This window comes from Mytilus galloprovincialis, chromosome 4, assembly GCF_965363235.1.
Source record: "Mytilus galloprovincialis chromosome 4, xbMytGall1.hap1.1, whole genome shotgun sequence".
Lineage (NCBI taxonomy): Eukaryota > Metazoa > Mollusca > Bivalvia > Mytilida > Mytilidae > Mytilus > Mytilus galloprovincialis.
Genome location: NC_134841.1, coordinates 58,485,475 through 58,508,594, shown reverse-complemented (window position 1 = coordinate 58,508,594; position 23,120 = coordinate 58,485,475). Strand labels below are relative to the sequence as shown.

At 32.1% G+C, this 23,120-nt stretch overlaps 1 protein-coding gene across 1 annotated transcript; it reads left to right on the top strand.

Moving 5' to 3' along the window:
* Nucleotides 1-14,208: 14,208 nt before the first annotated feature.
* On the top strand, nt 14,209-22,890 carry LOC143072537 (peptidyl-prolyl cis-trans isomerase 5-like). The gene is made up of 5 exons (XM_076247525.1): nt 14,209-14,390; nt 18,791-18,907; nt 19,329-19,434; nt 20,360-20,544; nt 21,586-22,890. The coding sequence occupies exons 1-5, from the start codon at nt 14,307-14,309 to the stop codon at nt 21,718-21,720; spliced, it is 627 nt and encodes a 208-aa protein (XP_076103640.1). The 5' UTR covers nt 14,209-14,306; the 3' UTR covers nt 21,721-22,890.
* The last annotated feature ends 230 nt before the right edge of the window (nt 22,891-23,120 follow it).

Below are 23,120 nucleotides of genomic sequence, written 5' to 3'. Positions count from 1 at the left end.
AGATAAAGCTGTGCCTCTCCTCCCCCAAAAAAACCACTAATATATAAACACATATATTCAAATGATATATAACGGTTAATCACATTTTCAGCACCTATTACACTGCACCTGATGCCACCCACCACCCCTAAATGTGTTGGGTGGGGATCGTGTTTCTCAGTCTTTAGTTTTCTATGTTGTTTATTTGTAAACTATTGTTTGTCTTTTGGTCTTTTTGTTTTTTGGCATGTAGTTGTCAGTTTATGTTCTATTTTAAAAATGAGTTTGCATGACCCTTTTGGTCTCTTTCGCCCCTCTTTGTGACAAATGGTGCTTCTTCAGTAAGGCTTGAAGTGTTACAGAGAGTAGCTATATAATTGAGTGCACTGAAAGAAAAGATGTGCCCAAGATGACTGACCTACCTGTTCTATATAATCATCTTATAATCCGTTTACCTGAAATAATGTACCGAATGATATTTGAAATATATATGAATACAAGTTAACAATATGAATAGTAAGGTAGGGCATTTACCCCTTTTCTGGAAATCTGTACGTCAATAAAAAATAACATGACGCTCGCTTTAAATCTACTTTTAATCATTGAAATGAAATAGAATTAACAAAACAAAAACCAAATTTATGGTAATTCACAAAGGTTAAGTCCTTAAAAATAGATAAAATAAAACGTTAGTCATCAATTGTGAATAAACCTATGCGTGAATTAGATGTGGATACTTAAAAAATCCAAAGATCTTATAGAGTACATACAATCTAACAATACTTCATCTTGCAATAATATCAAAACATTTAACTTTTCTACTTATTGCACAAGTATTACAGATTCCAAACTAAAAGGTCAATTGAAAGAGTTGATCCTGCTTACTTAAGTCGTACTTTGTAAAAAAAATAAATCATTCAGATTATTACAAAATTCCATGAAAACAACATTATCAAAACATTTTGTCATTTCCTGATTGATAAATAAAGGCAACAGTAGTATACCACTGTCCAATAGTCATGAATCGATTAAGCGAAAACAAATCCGGGTTACCAACTAAAAACTTGTCACGCTTGGAGGACGAGTTTTTTAACAAACAGTCGGTATTCCCATGGGAATCAACTGTGCTTCTCTTTTTGATTACTTTTTCCTTTATTCATATGAGGCTGACTTTAAACAAAAATAAAGAAAGAATTAGCAGTATTCTTTAACTTCACTTCCTGCTATAAAGATGATGCTGTCTTGCTCAATAATTCTAAATTTGGTGACTATGATGATCGCATCCATCCCATCGAACTTTAAATCAAGAATGAAACATATACAGTTAAGTATGTCTCATATCTTGACGTACATCTAGAAATTGACAATGAGGGTCGGTTGAAAAATAAAACTTCACGACAAAAGAGATGATTTCAGCTTCCCGATTGTGAACATTCCATTTCTTTGTAGAAACATTACAGCAGCGCCTGTATCAGGGAGTGTATATCTCTAAGTTGACATCAGCCCAGGTTTTGGTGGCGTTCGTGTTTCTTAGTGTTTAGTTTTCTATGTTGTGGCTTGTGTACTATTATTTGTCAGTTTGTCTTTTCCTTTTTTAGCCATGGAGTTGTCAGTTTATTTTCTATCTATGAGTTTGAATATCCCTCTGGTATCTGCCGTCCCTCTTTTTTGATACGATATTACTGTTTGCAATAGCATTAATTGTTCTTAATAATAAGGATGTTCTTATCCCAAGCATAAAACCATAGCCGTATTTGACACAACCTTTTTCAACTTTTGATCTTCAGTGCTGTACAACTTTGTACTTTTTTTCGCTTTCGATCTTTTATATCTGGGCGTCACTGGTGAGTCTTGTGTGGACAAGGCGCGTTTTTGGCGTATTGAATTTTAAACCTGATGCTTTTTGTTATTCATTAATCATGTGTTTCTTTATCGGATACGTTCTCCTATTTATTTGTATTGTAGTCCTGTTATATTGTGTTGTCATTTCAATGTTATATTTAACATTGCCATTAAAGTGCGAGGTTTGGCATGCCACAAAACCAGGTTCAACCCACCATTTTTTCCTTTAAAAATGTCCTGTACCAAGTCAGGAATATGGCCATTGTTATATTATATTTCGTTTCTGTGTGTTTTACAGTTTAACGTTGCGTCGTTTGTTTTCTCTTATTTTTGAGTGTAAATTGACATTGCGATAAGACGTGTCACGGTACTTGTCTATCCCAAATTCTTGTATTTGGTTTTGATGTTATATTTGTTATTCTCGTGGGATTTTGTCTGATGCTTGGTCCGTTTCGATGTGTGTTACTTTGTAGTGTTGTGTCGTTGTTCTCCTCTTATATTTATGCGTTTCCCTCAGTGTTAGTTTGTTACCCCCATTTTGTTTTTTGTCCATGGATTTATGAGTTTGAACGGTATACTACTGTTGCCTTTATTTACAGGGCTTTTTATATCATCACGATTTCATTGATAAGAGGGTCGCAACAATAACCTTATAAACCAAAATTAAATTCAAAAGAAATTAGACGTATCACCAGGTTGTATTTACATGAGAAACACGACGTTTGCCACCCAGTTTTTGATGGGGTTCGTGTTGCTACTTTTTCGGTTTTCTATATTGTGTTTTGTGTGCTTTTGTTTGTCTGCTTGTTCTTTTCTTTTTCTTGTTTGATAACCAATCAACTTAGAGCACGTGGAGCACGGGAAAAAATAACTGAGGCATGTGATATTTGTTTTTTTCATGCATTCGCTTTTGTTAATTAAGCTTTTCATTGACAGTGTTAAATGATTTGGTGCATTCAATTTGTTTTTTAAGAATAAGTTATTACTAGTTACATTTGTACCTTCTAGTGTGCGCGTGTGTTTACATTCTTTCTAATCGCTATTGCGCTGAACATGTGCAGTTGCTGAAGTTCAAACGAGAGATATCGTACTAGTGATCACTCCAAACGGGAAACTATTGGCGAACTATTAGCAGTACATTTATCAAGATTTTGATTATATAAAGGATCGACTTTTAAAAGAAAGTTCATCATGCAGTTCATAAGAGTTCTAAACTTCATTTGTTGAAATGTTTAAAAAGGAACATAAAGTTTGTACCATTTGATTACCACTTAAAACATATCTAATAGGGTATTGTTGGCATTTCAAATATCGGGTAAGGACAATGAACATTTTATTTATGATATTTTGCACTATTAAATTTCTAATTTAAAAATATCTAATGAAAGTATACAAATTTAAAGACTTATGAAAACAAAAGAATAATTCAAACGTTTGACAGACTTTTGAAAATAGTAAGTTGAACAAAGAAAGTAATACTTTTACTTCAATGTTTACGTACTCAAAATCATTAAAAGTAATGCAACTTCATTAAAAATAACGTAATATATCATTAAAAATAATGCAACTTCATTAACAATAATAAATATATCATTAAAAGTAATGCAACTTCATTAACAATAACGTAATATGTCAAAACAGTTGACAACGTATGGACTCATTGTAAGGTCTTTTTAAGTTGAGAGTGTACTTTTAGGGTTGAGGCATTTACTGAAGTACACAACCCTTCTCTTAGATCTCAAGTTTACTAATTATCTTGCGACCGATCGTGCAATGATATGAGTTCAGGGAGAAATACAAATACATAAAACATATAATATATCTATTTATTTAAAAGAAATGACCATTAACCTTTTCCTTTCTTTGAATGAAGGATACCTGAATTACATTTTAAGGTGTACTTATAATAGTGAAAAGGTAATATTTCACTTTTTGGAATAAGCTCATCAAAAGATTCACATTAGTTTTGACGCTTGACTGGCAAAATCAGGGCTCTCGGTCATAAAACTGTACTCAGTACTCCGAGTACAAAATAAATGCTCGAAACAAACAATCTAGTATTTTGATTGGTTGATTCTTGAGTCTGAGTACAAAAATCGTGCTCGAAAGTTTTATGGCCGCAAGGCCTTGTCTTGGTGTTGGAATGTACATGAACAGGATTTGTTTTAATAAAGCTTACTTACGAATAAAATCTTAATAATTTTACTGTTAAATTAAGTTTGTAATTATCTATGCTTCTTGAACGAATTCAACATGAAACATTAGTCATTCTTGAAGGTGTCATATTGAGTAAGCTCATATAAAATGCTTTCAATATATTTAAGGCTTTAAATAAAGCTGAAATTTTAACCTTTCAAGTAGTACATTTACGCCATAGCCGGTTTATTACGATATTTGGATTAAGATAAAAACAAATAATTGTTTAACTCATCATACATGTTGTGTTAAAATATTTCTATATTAGCAAATGTTTCCATATAATATATTATGCTCTCTGTGGTAAACATAATTGCTACCAAATTGTCAAAAAACAATTGCTTTTATATGTACCGTGTCTAGTCTTGAAACCATTTACTCAATGAGAGGAGAGAAAACTTCAGGGACAGTATTTTCGCCACTCACTTGACACCATTTCCAAGTGATGTTTTGAGAAACGATGATAATCCGTCGGAAGGAGACTAATTTGGCTGACCCGTGTTAAGAGAGTACTATATCTCTTACTACTGGGCTGTTGATACCATCGGAGACGAAAAAACACTTGTCCTTCCTCCATGACAAATATTGTATTGTCCCCAAACAACATCGTGTTTGTGTGTAAAACTCATTACATTAACTGCTTGATAAATGAATTAGTTCTTGACAATTCACTTGGACACTCAACATATATCCTCACGACACTTACCAAAGAGGAAATCTTGGATAATCATGATCTGTTAAATGTTCCTTTGGAATTTCAACCAAAGATGAAGAACTGGATCTTCCATCACTGTATTGGATACCTAAACTACATAAGTGTCCTTACAAACAACGGTATATTGCTGGGTCTTCCAAGTGCTCCACGAAACCTCTTCTTATTATTAACATCTATTTTATCAGCAATAAAAGTCGGGCTTTAACGTTACTGTGAAACTGCATATTTTAAAGGTGTCGTGAAACAGATGTGGATACTAAAAAATTCCATAGATCTTTTAGAGAACTTACAATCTGAGACTCTTTCATCTTGCAATAGTATTAAAACATTTGACTTTTCTACACTTTATACAAGTATTCCCTACTAAAGGACAAATTAATTGAAAGAGTTGGTATTGCTTTGTTTCATAAAAAAAGAATGGCCAACGTAGACACAAGTATCTTGTCTTAGGGAGGGTTAACTCCTACTTTGTAAACGATTACTCTGATTCAAATGAAAAATTCTCTGAAACTGACATTATCAAGATGCTTGATTTCTTAATTGACAACATTTTTGTTACGTTTGGAGGACGTGTTTTTCAACAAAATGTGTCCCTCTTCTTGTCGACTTGTTTCTTTATTATAATGAGGCTGACTTCATACAGGAACTTCTTAGAAAGAAAGATAAGAAGTTAGCAATATCCTCTAACTTTACTTTCCGCTATATGGATGATGTTCTCTAACTAAATAATTCAAAATTTGGTGACTATGTTGAACGCATCTATCCCATCGAACTAGAGATAAAGGATACAACAGATACAGATAAGTCGGCCTCATATCTTGACTTACCTCTCGAAATTGACATTGAGGGTCTGTTGAAAACAAAACTTTACGAAAAAAGAGATAATTTCAGCTTCCCAATTGTGAACTTTCCATTTCTAAGTAGCAACATTCTAGCTGTGCCTGCATACGGAGTATATATCTCCCAATTGATACGATATCCCCGTGTTTGTGTTTCCTATCATGATTTCCTTGATAAAGGATTGCTACTCACAAGGAAGCTATTAAATCAAGAGTTCCAAAGTGTGAAGTTGAATTCATTCCTGTCGTAAATTTTACGGACACCATCACGAGTTGTTTGACCGTTATGGATAATAGATGATATCAGATATGTTCCTTACGTCGTAACCCTCTCCCTTTTCATTAATGTGACCTACCAAATTAGACTATAAACCGGGTTTGTAATGACATGACCAACACGACGGGTGCAACATGTGGAGCAGGATCTTTTTACCCGTCCGGAGCACCTGAGATCACCCTCAATTTTGGTGGGGTTCGTGTTGCGAAGTCTTTAGTTTTCTATGTTGTGTTATGTGTATTATTATTTGCCTGTTCGTCTTTTTCATTTTTAGCCATGGCGTCACTTTATTTTCGATCTCATGATGAGTTTGACTATCCCTCTGGTATCTTTCGCCCCTCTTCAAGATCGTTCGACTTTAACTAAAACGTACGCGGGTGTATTTGTAACAAACACCCCATAATTAAACGTCCCAAACACGATAAAGGCACGGATTATCGTCCAAGATACGAGCGGGACGCGTCTTAAATACGTTCAAGAGAATTTTTTTCCTTCGTAGCGTGCATTCCATCTACGTTAGACAAACGCCAGACATACGCCAACATACATAACTTGAACGCCCGATAAACGCTTAGGTACGCTTCTCGTACTCCCAATACACGCTTAAAGCTCGTTGTGCACACGATATCAGATATGATTGACAGGTTAAATGCATCCAAAAATACTAGCGTATTGGCAGCGTACAGGAATTGCTTTAACACGATCAGCGTACGTCGGAGCTATACGCCGATATAATTACATTAGATGTATGTTTCATTATAATACTTTATTCTGATTGGCTAACTGCACATCAGGTGTTATTCCGTAAGCAATTGCATCACTCAATAAAACTTTTCATTCATGATAACACATGGTCCCACAATAAAGTGCACAGGTCAATTAAATAAAAACAATATAAAATTCGTGTTTTCTTGATCATAGCTAAAAAATGTAATTATAAGTATTGAATGCTTCTTTTTGTAACTTCATAGGGTTGTAAATGCGTTGACCGTGCGCACATTTTTAGAATGAAGCGCTTCCGCGCTTCATACAAAATGTACTTCGGTCAACGCTTTTACACCCCAATGAATTTACAAAAAGAAGCATTCAATTCTTAAGTATGACGCCGGTATTAACTAGTGTACAATCAATGCAAACGAATCAAATAATGAACAAAGATGCATAACTCTAGAAAGACGGAAGTAAATTCAGCCTGAATAAAAGAGTATTTGAAAAAAAATGAACATGGTCAAAATGATAAGAGGTTTTCTGACATGAACCGTTATATAGGTAAATAAAAATTACACGAAACTCGAAACTCATGAAACCAGTTGATCTACACGAATTACGAAAACTTGGACAACGGAGTTCCAACGGTACGAATTTCGATGTTAACTGACTGACGATTGCAAAAACGCAAACCAATCCGCAAACTAGTATCTCAATTGTTTGTAAAACAATTGAAAGGTCTTTCCTGTAAAAGTGATGTTTTCGTTATGTTCTTTGTACGAACTTTCGTTTGTTATACCACAAGCATACGTTCTCAAACTTTTCACTTTTAACACTTAATGACCTCATCCGCCTACATTTTTGAGATTGGAAGTATGATACATGTAATATAGAGTACATGAGCTTTCATTTGATATGCGACAACGCCATGTTCTAGAAAGTTTGATTTTTGCACTTAATAACCCTATCCAACTAATTTTTGGAGGTCGGGCATTTGATATATCAAATGTTCACATCATGACCTTTCATTTGATATACAACAACCCTATCGTAAAAGAAAATTTATGTTTTGCACTCAATGACCCCTACCAACCATTTTTTTCGGGACGTCAATTTGAAATTTGAAATGTACTCTTTATGTTCTTTCATTTGATATGCGACAACCTTACCATCTGATAAATTTGAATTTTTGCACTAAATGACCCCACCCTTCCCCCTTGGATGAAAAAGGGGTTTACAATTTTCATTTTTAAGCAGAGTTTAGTAAGACCTTCAATTTGATATATTAGATGACCCCATTTGACAAAGAGCCAAAAATGATGCAATATCAACTATATAAATAGAACTTATGAAACTCACAAAGTCAATGCAAAACTTGAAAATTTCAATTTGCTTTTTTGGGTGTTTTTTTCAATGGAATGTTTTTGGTATTTGGTTAAACATGTAACTATGTTAACCTCTTCACTTTCTTAAACATTTTAAGTGGTAAACTGTTGTTGATTCAGAAATATTTGCCGCTGTTCGCAAAATTTCAAACTGCATTATCTCTAAAATGACACTAGATATCTCAAATCTGTTAAATGGTAAATGATCTACAATTAAAGCACAACATTATAGAAGAAGAATTGGGACAATTTCAAAGTTCACCAAGGTCACAATTAATCATCAAATATATGATGCAATACCAAACTTAAGAACCGGAAGTCGTAGAGACATGGGACTAGCACCATTCAACTCAGGACCACTTAACCTTTCAAATATCACAAGGTCAAGGTCATTGTATACTGTGAAGGTCAAGGTGAAATTTCGTCATGACCTGACATTGACCTCAAATTGAAGGTCTTGAATTACTGATCATCTTTGCAGTTTATAGTAGGTTGATATCTGTTACCTTTAAAAAGATATACACACAATACTATACTTTTAAGACTTATCCCGTTGCAACTTTTGAACAGACGGTCGGACATTTTTGGACTTATAGTATAAAATGAAGAGCTCGTCGAGAACAACATTTTATACGCTGTATGTATGCAGCAAAGTCTTATCGTTTTCCTAATATGTAAGCTTGAAATTGCAGCTTAATATTTTTTTTGCACTCGATGACCTTTGACCTTAGGTGCATATTAAAGGTCGTATGAATTTAAGATTATTGGTGAAGGTTCCAAGTCTCTATGACTTCCGGTTCTCGAAATAGAATTTTTGAAAAATTATTTTAAATTTTTAAAGGGAAATAACTCCATATAAGGGTTAGTAACAAATTAATTGTTTATGTTTATAAACATTGCCATCTGTTCTTATACATGCTGTCATTTTCAATTCAATTCTATCAGTAATACTTTTTGAGAAAAATACAACTAAAAGAAATTGCTTCAAGGGGATACAACTCTCAAAGGGAATGATGAAATCTTATGTAGCCTCATATGGTAATACATCATGATGAGATCTACATATTGTCCAAATAAAGTCATGATATCTTTTAACACATTTGTGGGGGACCATGTTGAAAAAAATCAATAAAAGGGAGATTACTTCTAAAGGGGATGGTGAAATCCTACAAAAGTTCATCTGGTAAAAGTTCATGTTTAGGTCTATCGATGATTCAATTTTGGTATTGATAACTCCAATAGAAGCGGTAGGAGGGCGTGCCAAAAAAATGCTGGAAGAAAAAAAAGAAAAAACTAGTATCTCAATTGTTTGTAAAACAATTGAAAGGTCTTTCCCGTAAAAGTGATTTTTTCGTAATGTACTTTGTACGACCTTTCGGTTGATATACGACAAGCATACCTTCTGAAACTTTTCGCTTTTTACACTTAGTGACCTCATCCACCTATATTTTTGAGATCGGAAGTATGATGTATATGTAATACAGGGTATATAAGCATTCATTTGATATGCGACAACGCCATGTTCAGAAAAGTTTGATTTTTGCACTTAATAACCCCATCCAACCAATTTTTGGAGGTTGGGAATTTGATATTGCAAATGTACACATCATGACCTTTCATTTGATATACAACAACCCTATTGTAAAAGAAAATTGATTTTTTTGCACTCAATGACCCCATCCAACCAATTTTTGGGGGACGTCAATTTGAAATTTGAAATGTACCCTTTATGTTCTTTCATTTGATATGCGACAACCTTACCATCTGCGAAATTTGAATGTTTGCTCTAAATGACCCCACCCTTCCACCTGGGATGAAAAGGAGGTTTAAAATTTTCATTTTTAAGTAGAGTTTATTGAGACCTTCAATTTGATATATCAGATGACCCCATTTGACAAAGTGCCAAAAATGATGCAATATCAACGATATAAATAGAAGTTATGAAACTTACAAAGTCAATGCAAAACATGAAAATTTCAAAATGATTTTTTGGTGTTTTTTTCAATGGAATGTTTCTGGTATTTGGTCAAACATATAACTATGTTAACCTCTTCAATTTCTTAAACATTTTAAGTGGTAAGCTGTTGTGAATTCAGAAATACATGCCGCCGCTCGCAAAATTTCAAACTACATTATCTCTAAAACAACAATAGATATCTCAAATCTTTTCAATGGTAAATGATCTACATTTAAAGGACAACATTATAGAAAAAGAATTGGGACAATTTCAAAGTTCACCAAGGTCACAATTAATCATCAAATATATGATGCAATACAATACTTGAGAACCGGAAGTCGTAGAAACATGGGACTAGCACCATTCAACTCAGGACCACTTAACTTTTCAAATACCACAAGGTCAAGGTCATTGTATACAGTGAAGGTCAAGGTGAAATTTCATCATTACCTGACATTGACCTCAAATTGAAGGTCTTGAATTACTGATTATCTTTGCAGTTTATAGTAGGTTGATATCTGTTGCCTTTAAAAAGATATACACAAAATACTATACTTTTAAGAATCAGCCCGTTGTAACTTTTGAACAGACGGTCGGACATTTTTGGGCTTATTATATAAAATGTAGAGCTCGTCGAGAGGAACTTTTTATACGCTGTATGTATGCAGCAAAGTCTTATCGTTTTCCTAATATGTAAGCTTGAAATTGCAGCGTAATTTAATTTTGCACTCTGTGACCTTTGACCTTGGGTGCATATTAAAGGTCACATGAATTAAAGATTATTGGTGAAGGTCCCAAGTCTCTACGACTTCCGGTTCTGGAAATACAATTTTTTTTTAAATTGTACACGACTTTTCAATGGGAATAACTCCTTATAAGGGTTAATAACAAAATGATTGTATATGTTCATTAACATTGCCATCTGTTCCTGTACATGTTGCCGTTTTCAAATCAATTCTATCTCTTATACTTTTTGAGAAAAATGCAAAGGAAAGAAATTGTTTCAAGGGGATATAACTGTCATAGGGGACAATGAAATCCTATTCAACCTCATATGGTAATAAATTATGATGAGATCTACCTATTGTCCAAATAATGTCATGATATCTTTAAAAACAACGAGGGGATGCCGTGTTGAAAAAAATCAATAAAAGGAAGATAACTTCTAAAGAGGATGATGAAATCCTTAACAGGGTCATTTGGTAAAACTGCATGATGAGGTCTATCAATGGTCCATATTTGGTCTTGGTAACTTTAACAGAAAGAAGGGGCGGGCATGTCAAAAAAATGTTGGAAGAAAAAAAAGAAAAAAAAGAAAAAAAAAAAAACATTAGAAAAACAATAAGGTCTTTCCCATGTAGGGGAAAGACCTTAAAAACATTAGAAAAACAATAAGGTCTTTCCTCGCGGAGAGGAAAGACCTTAATTAAGGAATGCATATAAGAGACAAAGTAAAAATTAAATACTAAAAATTGAAAAAAAAATAATCATTTAAAAAGGGGGATAAAGCAAACGTGCCTACCTAAGGCGAAAGATGCCAATAGAATATTCAAGGATCAGGAAAAAATATTTTTATCACTAATGGATTTTTTTTCGCATAATCATTATCTTTCCCCTTTTTGATGCTAATTTGGTCTTTTTGGTGTAAGCTCCACAGCACGTCATGCATAAAAAAAAGTCAGTTGAATTAGTTATATACTAAAAGATGATATGCTACTGCATGTTTAGAAATTGATCTTGATACTTATACATGATACATCATTGAATTCGGGTAAACGGCGGAAATTTAATTCACAAAATAATATTCTATTGATATCGGATACTATGTAGGATGAAGTTAAAACCTTCACATGTCATGAAGATTACAAATCCTTGTTAAAGTGTCGCTACTAGTGCAAAGAAATTTAATTCAACTAAAAATAAATACTTTATAAAATCTTTCGAACCTTAGTTTTTTTTTTAATTTCTTAATTTTTGAATAGGTATAAACTTTAAATAAGGACAATAATATGTTATAAATCCTGTCAGTACCGAAGCAATGACTTTTAAGCCGATGATACACTCGATGATTAACATTATATCAGCATTGTTGACCCAGGTTTATCATTTTAAAATACTTTAACAATTTATTTTATTATAGAGCAAGCATTTGAATACTTCAAGTTTTGTTTATGTACGACTGACACTACTTAAATGTGTTACAGTGGTCTCAGTTTAAGAGAAAAAAAGTCAACATGTAACGAGGTCACTAGTAAGGATACAACTGAAATAAAATGCTTCACTGAGCATATACTATATCAATGTCTACATTTATCAAGGATTTGTATAACAGTGGCTGACCTTTTTTGGACGATCAATACATTTGAATGGAAACATATAGTTTTCATCCCCCCTTTTAAAAATGTCTGGATCCGCCCCTGTATAGTATATTACTTTACAAATAGTTGCTCTAATAAAAATGATATATAATTGACCAAGGATTTGTACACTGTAAAAATCCTTAATTTGACTGAATATGCTGTGTTTTTAAATATTGGATCATTGATTTGACGTCTAACTGCAACACGATCAATCAAATCAAATTAAATCAAATCAAATATTTTATTGTCGTATAAACTTTACAGTTTGTGACCAACATATATTAACATAATAAACATATATACATACATCTCAATCATACACAATAAAAAAAAGCACCAGGCTCGGACTTTAAAACTGATAATTTAACTATCTCGATTGGATAAATCCGATAATTCACTTGTATCAATGTAATAATCTATATCTAAATTTATTATATATAGATAAAATTTACTTTTATCAACAAAGTTTTCAAATTTAGTTTGAATTAAATCTTCATGTCTATTTTTCATTTTTAACTTTATATCGTTTTTTATTTTATTTACATCTTTGATGTCCTTACAAGTAGAAAGAATATTAAGGTCAACATTTGTCTCTTCAACAATATTTTTTGCATATGTATACCATGAATAAGTTCCTGTCAAATCTAGAGACTGTGCTAGAGAAAAAGCTTCCTTTATCAATGGAATAATATTATAATTATATAGTCTAGCTAAATATAAAAGAGTTTGTGTTTTAATAAAACATTCTATAGGCTAATTCAACTCTTGCTCCTAAATTGGATGCATTTTTTCTTATTCCTAGAGTAGATTTACAAAATTTAAGATGCATATTTTCAATAGGGGTTTTGTCTGTAAAATCAAGTTTGTTAATTTGTTTTCCTGAAGATAAGGCTATGTTTTTGGCTGTATGAAAAGAAATATATGTATCCAAATATGTAACTTCTGAATTATAGGTCATAATTGGTTTTATGTTAAGTAAGACAATACAAGAGGGTCTGAATGGGGGGGGGGGGGTCTGTTATTCTGTAAACATTTAATTTTCACCCCAATTTTCTGTAAATAGTTATCAAAAGTACCAGGATTATAATTTTATACGTCAGACGCGCGTTTAGTCTACATAAGACTCATCAGTGACGCTCAGATCAAAATAGTTAAAAAGCCAAACAAATACAAAGTTGAAGAGCATTGAGGACCCAAAATTCCAAAAAGTTGTGCCAAATACGGCTAAGGTATTCTATCTTCAAAAAATAAACCCCTTTTTTCTCTAATCTTCAAAAAATTAACCCCTTTTTTCTCTAATCTTCATTTTTTTTGCCTATTATTCTCTAATCTTAATTTTTAAGGGCATTATTCTTTAATCATTAAACCCCATCCAAACCCTCATACAAATCCTTGGCCGTGTGACTGACTTAAAATCATGGATTTAATTTTGTATGTATTCAAAGAGAGTTTCCATTTGTTGCAATATAATTAAAAATTATTTAGGGAGCTACCATTTGATTTTTATGGGGAGGGGGGGGGGGGCTAGGATGAAAAATTTTGTCCTGCATCTTTTTTTAGCTGTAATCTCTGTCCTGCCTTTTTATTTTTCAGTCTGTTCGGTCCTGCATTTTTTTTGTAGTTTATCCTGACTTTTTTTTACCTGAATTGTCGTCCTGACTTTTTTTTTTTGCAAGTGTCTCATCCTGCCTTTTTTTTACTCAAAACTCCTGTCCTGCCTATTTTTTTCAAATTTCATCCTAGCCCCCCCCCCCCCCCCCCCCCCCCATATAAATCAAATGGTAGTTCCCTTAAACTGTTTTGAAGACCCTCTTTCGATTCTGACAGGATTAAAAGATCATCCGCAAAAATAAATGAACAACACGTGAAACGCGGACGTCAACGAAAACCATGTTTAAATTTTCCCGCCACTAGACACTTGATGAATTTATCAAAAACCAATCAAATCAATCCACCTCATTTGTACCGTGTTACGAACCGGCAAGCTGAATCTCTTAACGAACGACTGCACACGTAGACTGCTAAGCAGGAAGAAAGTCATAGCAGCAATGATTTTGGGGTGCTTTCTAGTGATTTTTGTTGTCCCGTCGTATGTTTTTGGTGCTGCTAAAGGCCCAAAAGTTACTGACAAAGTAAGTTCACTTAGTTGTAAACAAAAGAAAGAAAAAGGGGGAGAGGAAATTGTTCAGTTTATAAACTTTTGTTTGTCGTTAGTTGTAGTATTGTTTAACATAAAATTATGTTCCTTGCATCCTATACTATTATAGATATCACGTATATATTTGGAATAACAGCATAAACAAGTAAAGGCTTTAATTATCACATACTTTAGATCACTTTAGGCACAGCATTGTCAGCAAATAACTAATTCATGAGCAAAGATTTGTATAGTAACTTTCCTTCGTAGGAAGGCGTCCCAGAAAAAAAATAAAATAGCCTTGCCAGACGTCATAATTATTTGGACTATAGTAACTTATAAGTTAGTAATGGTCCTCATTGGGGTCTAAGCGTGACATGGGATTGTCAATTTTTTGTATAAAGCTAGTCCAAATAATTATGACGTCTTGAAAGGCTATTATAATTTTTTTCTTTGACGCCTTACTTCGACGTCATAATGCTGAAGCCGCCATTTTCGGTTGGACTTTGAGAGCATATTTTGCTCTCAACTTTGAGACCCAATTTAGCAATCAAATTTCAAAGAAGGCTAAAACAAAATGCATATATAAAAATTCTTACCTTTTATGTGTTTGTTTTACGAAAATATTTCCAATTAATCCCTACAGAAATAATAATATAAGTAACAATTCCATCCGAGGCGGGAACATGTCGACTGCATTTTTTAAAACGTTTGTCGGATTTCTTTTTAGGAGATTATAAAATAATTTTTACACCAAACTCGGTAAAACCCGAATTTCCGGAACCATTGTTTTACATTATCCGGAAATTCAGGTTGGTCAAAATGTACCGAGTTTGGTTCAAAATTATATTTTATACACCTTAAATGAAGCATCTAGAGGAGAAATCAGCTAAACGTTTTTATAAAGCAGTAAATTCCTTATCAAAGTCCAACTGAATATATGAGTTTGGCGTTATGACGTTGATGTAAGGCGTCAAAGAAAAAAATTATAATAGCCTTTCAAGACGTCATAATTATTTGGACTAGTATAAAGCATGACACATGAAAGTCAAAGTATTGTGTCGTGATATTGGGAAATGAAGTCTAGCGGGACACGGGAAATTGCAAAAAATGAAAATTTCTTACATACTTAGTGAAAGCGGGATACAGGAATCTGACAAAACAGTAAGCGGGATCTGGGATCAGGGCCCCCCAATGAGACCCCCTTAGTTATACTATACAAATCCTTGGGCACTGGCACTTATCTTTTTTTAACGGTTACCAACAATATAATATATGGACCATAATTTGGTATTCGGCCTTTGGTTTCTTTTTGTATCCTTTTTTATAAGTTCTAAAACTTTAACTTTTATTCTGCATGTTCTGTGGGTTGTGTTGGTGTTAAAATAGTATTAATGGAACAATTGAGTTTTTCAAGATAAAATAATACATTTTGATTCACCGTTTACATGACAGGAAACCAAACAGGAAACCAATCTTTATTTTCTTTATTTTGTACCATATATTTCAAAAGACATAAATGAACACCATTACTAGTGTTACTTGCTTCATGTTAATATTTAAAATTTATTTTCAATGTTTAATTAAAGTTTTTTTTAAACGCGACAGGAAACCATAAGAAACCGAAAGCGTTTTTTTAGTTTTATTTTATTGCAAAATCTGCTTAAAATAGTCTGAACAGTATACTTTTTCTTAAAATCCATCTTAAATGTAACAGTATTAGAAAACTCCTAAATATGTGCTTGTTTTGAAAACAATTAGTACAATTTATTCAGAAATTTCCCTATTTTCTTCATTGATACAGGATACCATAATCGTTGTATCTTGATGTTTTAGTCAAAAAAATGTATTTATATTTGGTTTTGAAATTCCAGTTGTATACATTTTATTCCAAATCATTGGCAATGTAAAATTCTTTAAATCCAGTAAAGAAAAAAACTTTTAACTTGGAATTAAAATCTTTAAAATAGGCACCATGTGATATTTGTGACCTGTACACCATCTACATGGTTTCCACATTTTAACCTACTTTAGTGGGCTAAAATCAATAAAGTACTTCCTTTCAAGTCATGCATGGTAAAAGTTTACTTCTCCTTTGACAAGTTTATTGCGTTTCTGAAAAGTGTTTGCAGAACATGAATAAAAAAAAATAATTAAAAATTGTGACAAAGATACCAACTTTGTACATTCCAAGTGTAACGGTATATTAACATGTATTTTTTATCAAGTTATCTTTATTCACCTAAAATATCCAGTAATATTTACTGCTGAAGCAAAATCAATCCAACGAGCATCTGCACAATGATAAGAGACGTAATGTCAATTGAATTTTCCAAGGACCCTTTACATCGTTATCAGGAAACAAAGTGTGTCATAACGTCTGTCAAATCTGAAATCAATTTTGTTAAGTCAATGGGCATTTATTTTCACACAAGATCGTATGTAACATTATGCACATAGGAAAAACAATAGACCCCCGGTGCAATCTCTTTGAAAATTGTATTTTCCTTTTTTAAACAAGACGTAACAAGTCTACAGATTATGTTTGCTAACATCCCGTTGGAAACGAAAACAATTTTTAGACCTAGTATTTCATACATCCGGCCGTAAGGGCGTGATCACATGTTAGTCACATGTTTCACGTATGACCGGAAATGATTAGAACTTAACCACAAAAACAATTTTAATAAAAAAAAGGAAATAACTGGACTTCTGTTTCGTTTGAAATGTAACGCATAACGATAATGTCATTTTCTAACTTAATTATTACGAAGAACAAAACTAGAATGTAAATCATCTCTGATTTACCTGTTTGAACATCTCGCGAGAGTTCATATTTGCATATTGTTATAAAGAATTCTATTACAACAAAGCAGATTACATCATCTAAAATTTGCGTTACGAAATTGGAAACCAAAGTAACGCTAATGTTCTTACACCTGCTACAGAAATACTTATAGTTCTCTGCATTTTCTTCTGACTATTCTTATTGGTCGATGTTCTTTATTATTTGAAAGCAAAAGTTACGAATTTGCCGGTGACGATTATCTATAAATCAGTCAGCGTTATGCACTTCGGAAGCGAAAAGTAACGCGAGAAACAACACAAAAATACTGTCGTATAATCTTTGAAATTTGTTAATTTCAATTTTTTTTCTAGGGAAGAGTAGCATACACTTGTATGTTGATAAAAATAAAGGCATCTTTAGATGTAGTTACAACTTTTCTTACAGTATTACACATTTTTATCACTTTTCTATCGTTATAGGAAACGAGCCCAATAGCAAATTATGGTCCATATACAATGTACATGTACATATTTAAATAGCACCTGGTACCGACCTCACGTTTTAAAGATACATGTGATGTATGACAAATGTTGTTGAACTCTTTGTTATAATTTGAGTCCATGCATGGTTGCATATCAAACTGAAACATGTTACGTCGTAAATAGGATAAACTTGTATAAAATTGCTTATTTTGGAATTTAACAAAAAAAATAAAAAAATTGTATTTGTTCAGTTTAGTACAATGTAGTATTTTTTGCTTAGAGGCTTTTCCAGAAAAATCCACATTATGAAGGGATCAAACTCTGAAACAATATGCTATTCAGAAAAGTTACCACCCACAAGTTGTTGCCTTTTCAGCAATTCCTGCAAATATATAGATATCCAATCCCTAGACAATGAATGTGCTGGTGGAATAGAAAAAAATGAATGTTTGAATGGATCAAGTTTCCCCAAAATTGTTGGTAGACTCTTGATAGGAGTGATGGCCTTTAATGACAAGTGTTTACCCTTTTTGTGTTTACAACAAAATTGAAGAAAGAGACAATTTTATTTTCTTGTGTACAATTTAGAGTATGGCGTTCATTATCTCTGAACTAGTATATATATTTGTTTAAGCTGAAGGACGCTTCCAGGTGCGCAGTCTGCGCCAAAAACTTTTTCATCTACTAGTCCGGAAAATAAATATCACAACTTGTCCCTATATGACTATATAAAATTTTGAAAATTTTCACTAGTCTGAATCAATATTTACTAGTCTGGGGCATCGGACTAGTGGCTAACGGTGCAGACTGGGAGCGGGAATTTCTCGTTGCATTGAAGACCTGTTGGTGACCTTCTGCTGTTGTCTGTTCTATGGTCAGGTTGTTGTCTCTTTGACACATTCCCCATTTCCATTCTCAATTTTAATTTTAAGATCAACATTTAAAGGGATGTACATTGTATGTCATGAATTCTTTTCTAGTCCACAATATTGGAAAGTGTCCCATTGCAGAAGATACCCAAAGAATTTTGTGAGCAACACTGGCTCTTTAGAGCCTCTAGTTTTATCTACTGGTGCCGCGTGTTCATTTTTGCAATGCATCATACAATATTTTGTTTTTTAACAGGTCTATTTTGATATAGAAATTGGAGGAGAAAAAGCTGGCAGAATTGTTATTGGTTTATTTGGAAAGACTGTCCCTAAAACTGTGAAGAATTTTAAAACATTAGCAGAAGGAACTGAGGTATGGATGAAAAGGCGCATTAAATGTTCATCATCATAATGTTCGTGTATTTCTTACTTGAAGATAGTTGGAGATACTTAAAGAAAAACTGAAACTTAACAAACATTTATTCTACTTTGGAGAAATAGTAGCAAATTTCATGATAATGTGATATTTTTTATTTTAAGTTTATATGGATAAGGATTTTGGCAATATTTCTTCAGTGATATATGATGACTATTTTGAAGAAGTAGATATGAAAGTTGTTGACCCCAATACAATAGGATCAACTTAAAACATTTAGGTTTTTAATACAGAAAATAGATATATTCAGGTCTTTTTTTTTAATTTTAAGGAACATACATGTACATCATGTCCATGACAAATTCAAAATGACAAAGAATTTGAAAAAAAGTAAAAGATATTTTCTTTGTTATTTTAGGAGAGAGATGGTAAAACTTTAACATACAAGGGAAGTAAATTTCACAGAGTTATTAAAGATTTTATGATTCAAGGAGGTGACTTTACAAGAGGAGATGGAACTGGAGGTTTGTATTATGTAGAGGAAGAACTACTGTAAAGTTCGAAATTATTGCGAGGTTTTTATTATTGTGAATAAAAGAAATAATTTAAACTCACATTTTGTAATATTATATCTGAATTAAGCAGGACCTTTCTCAAAATCATGAAAATTAAAATGACAAAATTGCGATAATAAATGCACGCAATAATTTTTGAATTTACAGTATCTTTATCATGGTATAAAATAAATAGAGATGTGATATAATCGAAAATGAGACTATTATCAACCAGAGTTCGTGATGTGCATATACACATGTTAGGAACTATTGGTCACTGTACAAGCTTCAACAATAAACAAAATCAATACAATGAAGTCAGCAATAAATAGCCACACTATGAAAAATGTGAAAGGAATTAAAACAAGAAAACCAAAAGCATGATATTTTTTGGATCTACCTCAACCAACAACAACTTCTGAATAAGAGGCTCCTGACTTTCGTACAGGCACATAAAGAATGTGGCACAACATGTTTTTGAGTGCTCAACCATTCCTCTAACCATACTAATTTGTCCATATGCTGAAATTTGTCATATTTTAATAAAAAATATTCAGCCTGTAAAAACACAATATTAAAAAAAAAAGGATACAACTGTTAATTCAGAAACATTTGGCAGTTTTAAATATATAGGTAGACAAATATATATATATAGCCACAAGCAAGTTAACCTTGTCAAGAATTCTTGTCAGAAAATGAATTAGTCATATATGTATTTTCTGCAAACAGATTCACTCCAGAGGACTTGAGTCATTAGTATTTTATATTAGATATTAGATTTAACAATCTGTTACCTAGCAGGTTGTATAACAGAATATATATGATAATTCTGTTAAGAGTTATTTACATGTAGATAATTAATATATTGATCTTCATTTCTCTTCTCTTTCTAAAGGTAGAAGTATTTATGGAGAAAAATTTGCTGATGAGAACTTTAAGCTGAAGCATTATGGATCTGGATGGTTGTCCATGGCTAACGCTGGTAAAGATACAAATGGATCGCAATTCTTTTTAACAACGAAAAAGACCGAATGGTTAGATGGTAGACATGTTGTTTTTGGAAAAGTTATAGAAGGAATGGTAAGAGTTACATGGGATTATTGAGGCTTTTCTGATAAAATCATTTGTTTATTTTGTTTTTTTCTGGTTGTAAAACTGGTTTATCCCTTTATATTAATAGATAAATATAACTGCAGATATTAGTTTTAGTATTACATAATACACTTTTTTCAATCATATTCATATTTGATGCAGGGACACAAATGAAACTGGAAATGACAAAAGTAAGTTGTCCATGTTCATGATTTTGAAGGCACCATGCAGTTATTAGTCTGATATATTTTAATAATTTTAGAAGGGTCCTGCACACTAGAGTAATCACGTATGGTGAAACAAAAAGATTGAACTGAACAGATACCCCTATTGGCCTTATCATTTTGAGAAAAATTGAGCACTCGACAGATACAATGTACTATCATTTCTCTGTTGTCATAAATTTCAAGGATGGATATTTTGCTTTAAATTTTTATTTCTTCAACCGTCTTTGAATGACCTAGCTGTCAACCTGTTCAGTTTAATGAAAAATATACAAGTACATTTTCAAAGTCTCCCTAGATGCATTTTAAATAAAAAGGGAAAAAAGAAACGAAATTACAATATTTGTAGTCCTGTGAATCAAACAGTTTCATATCAAATACTTGTTGGCTCTATTATCTCAATGGGTTACTGAAAAATAGAATGATCTTGTGGCTTTTTTTTTGCAAACATTGAATAATTATAATTTATGAACGAATTGTCATATTCCTTGATTTAATCAAAGCATGTGTCCATTTCGACTAACAGATTTTTTTGTTTGAATAAAATATGAAATGTGTGATGACTTCCTGACACACTCGTCAAATAAACAGTGGTGTGTGATCACTGTGATCATATATGTCAGTTTTATGATGTAAAGTTACCACTAATTGATATTGATTGATATGTTTTTTGTTTTTTTTTCAATTTATGATTAACAAATGATTAAGTTACACTGAGAAGAGAAATTTCTTCGTGTTAACAGGTATTGAAAATATCTTGACAAACTACTGATATTTAAGTTTAATTTTCTGTTTGTTTTTGCAGAGTGTAGTGAGAAAAATAGAAAGTAATCCAACAGCAGCTGGAGATAAACCTAAAAAAGATGTTGTTATAGCTGAATGTGGTTCTCTACCTGTAGATGAACCTTTTGCAGTAGAAAAGAAAGCCTCTGAAGAATAAACAGACACTTCTCATCGAACCACAACTTCTATAATTTCTAGTTCTTTTGGGTCCTCTTTTTAATACTCCTATGAAAGATTTTTGTCATTCCAAAGGAAGAGGACCTGTTTTTCAAAATAGATTGAAGATCCAATGTACAAGGATTTGTTTCAAGTTATTTCGCAATGATAATTTTCTTACATTTTTATATTTTTTTTTTATAGTAGTATAATTTTCAGATAGAATAAGTGGTGTTAAGTTTTCATAAAGCCATTTTATTATTGTACACCAATTACTACCAGTCGTTTGATATTGCATGCTGATTTAAATCTGCCTCTGATTATGATAGTATATTGTGTAAGATTGTAATATTGGTGATTGTAACTGCATGTGTGTATTGATAAAAAGATCATGCTGAGTGGAATAGTATGACAGACATGAGGTTAAAGTTTACAAAGAACTAGAAATTATATAACGAGTGGCTGTGAACATTTCTTTGAATTCATATCTGTTTCAGCCATTTTAAATTGTTCACCCTCACTTTAGTATTTTTGTAAAAAGTAAGTTTGTTTTTTTTGGAAGAATTTTTTGGTGACGTTAATCATGTTTTAAAAGGGAGCAAATTAAGAAACTCAAAAAGAAATTACCCACAATCATTATAGATTTAAAAGTGACCAACTCCAAGATGTATTTGAATGTTTATCATCCTGTTATAATGATGTTATGTTCTCTTATATCAGCAATAAATAGTGCTCATTTGTTTTTAATATACAAAATAGCCAAAATAGTGTTTTTTTTTATATCATTGCAGTCTAATTATTATTTTACTTTTTATTATTAACTGCATTTTGTTTTTTGAGTGTTGTAAATGTTTTGTTTAAAAACAATATATATATTTTGGTTTATCATATCAATTTTCATTTCTGTATACAAGTGCAAGAATTAGTGATCTTGTTTCGAAGTTCAAATAAATGTTTTTTTTCTTGTCAAATTTGTACTACACATTTTTCTCCAAAATTTAAATAATAAACATTTTTTTTTATAGTTCTCAGGTTGAAAGATGGAATATATTTGTAACAAATAAATTATGGATAGACAGATGTATGTAGAATTTGTCATAAAAAATATATTAGCATTTAACATAAAATTCTCAGATTATGACAACTTTTTACATTAAAACATAAAAAAATAGGTCTTTTGTCTGTTTATTTCAATTAAAAGTCTCTCCAGAAGGCGAAGTGAGCTTTTGTTTAGGTCGACCATTGTCTGACATAAACATTTTCAAAGATCTTCTCCTGAATCAATTTCAACAAAACAGCTAGAAAGATAATTGGAATATCTAGTACTTATTTTGTATTTTTATTCTGGATTTTTTTTTTAGGAAACTATAGTAGATATAGAGAAACTATATCAGAATAAAA

Coding starts and splice junctions, on each gene's coding strand:
- LOC143072537 (XM_076247525.1), top strand. CDS start 14,307: ATGATTTTGGGGTGCTTTCTAGTGATTTTTGTTGTCCCGTCGTATGTT. Junction 14,391..18,790: donor GCCCAAAAGTTACTGACAAA/GTAAGTTCACTT, acceptor GTTTTTTAACAG/GTCTATTTTGATATAGAAAT. Junction 19,435..20,359: donor AAGAGGAGATGGAACTGGAG/GTTTGTATTATG, acceptor CTCTTTCTAAAG/GTAGAAGTATTTATGGAGAA.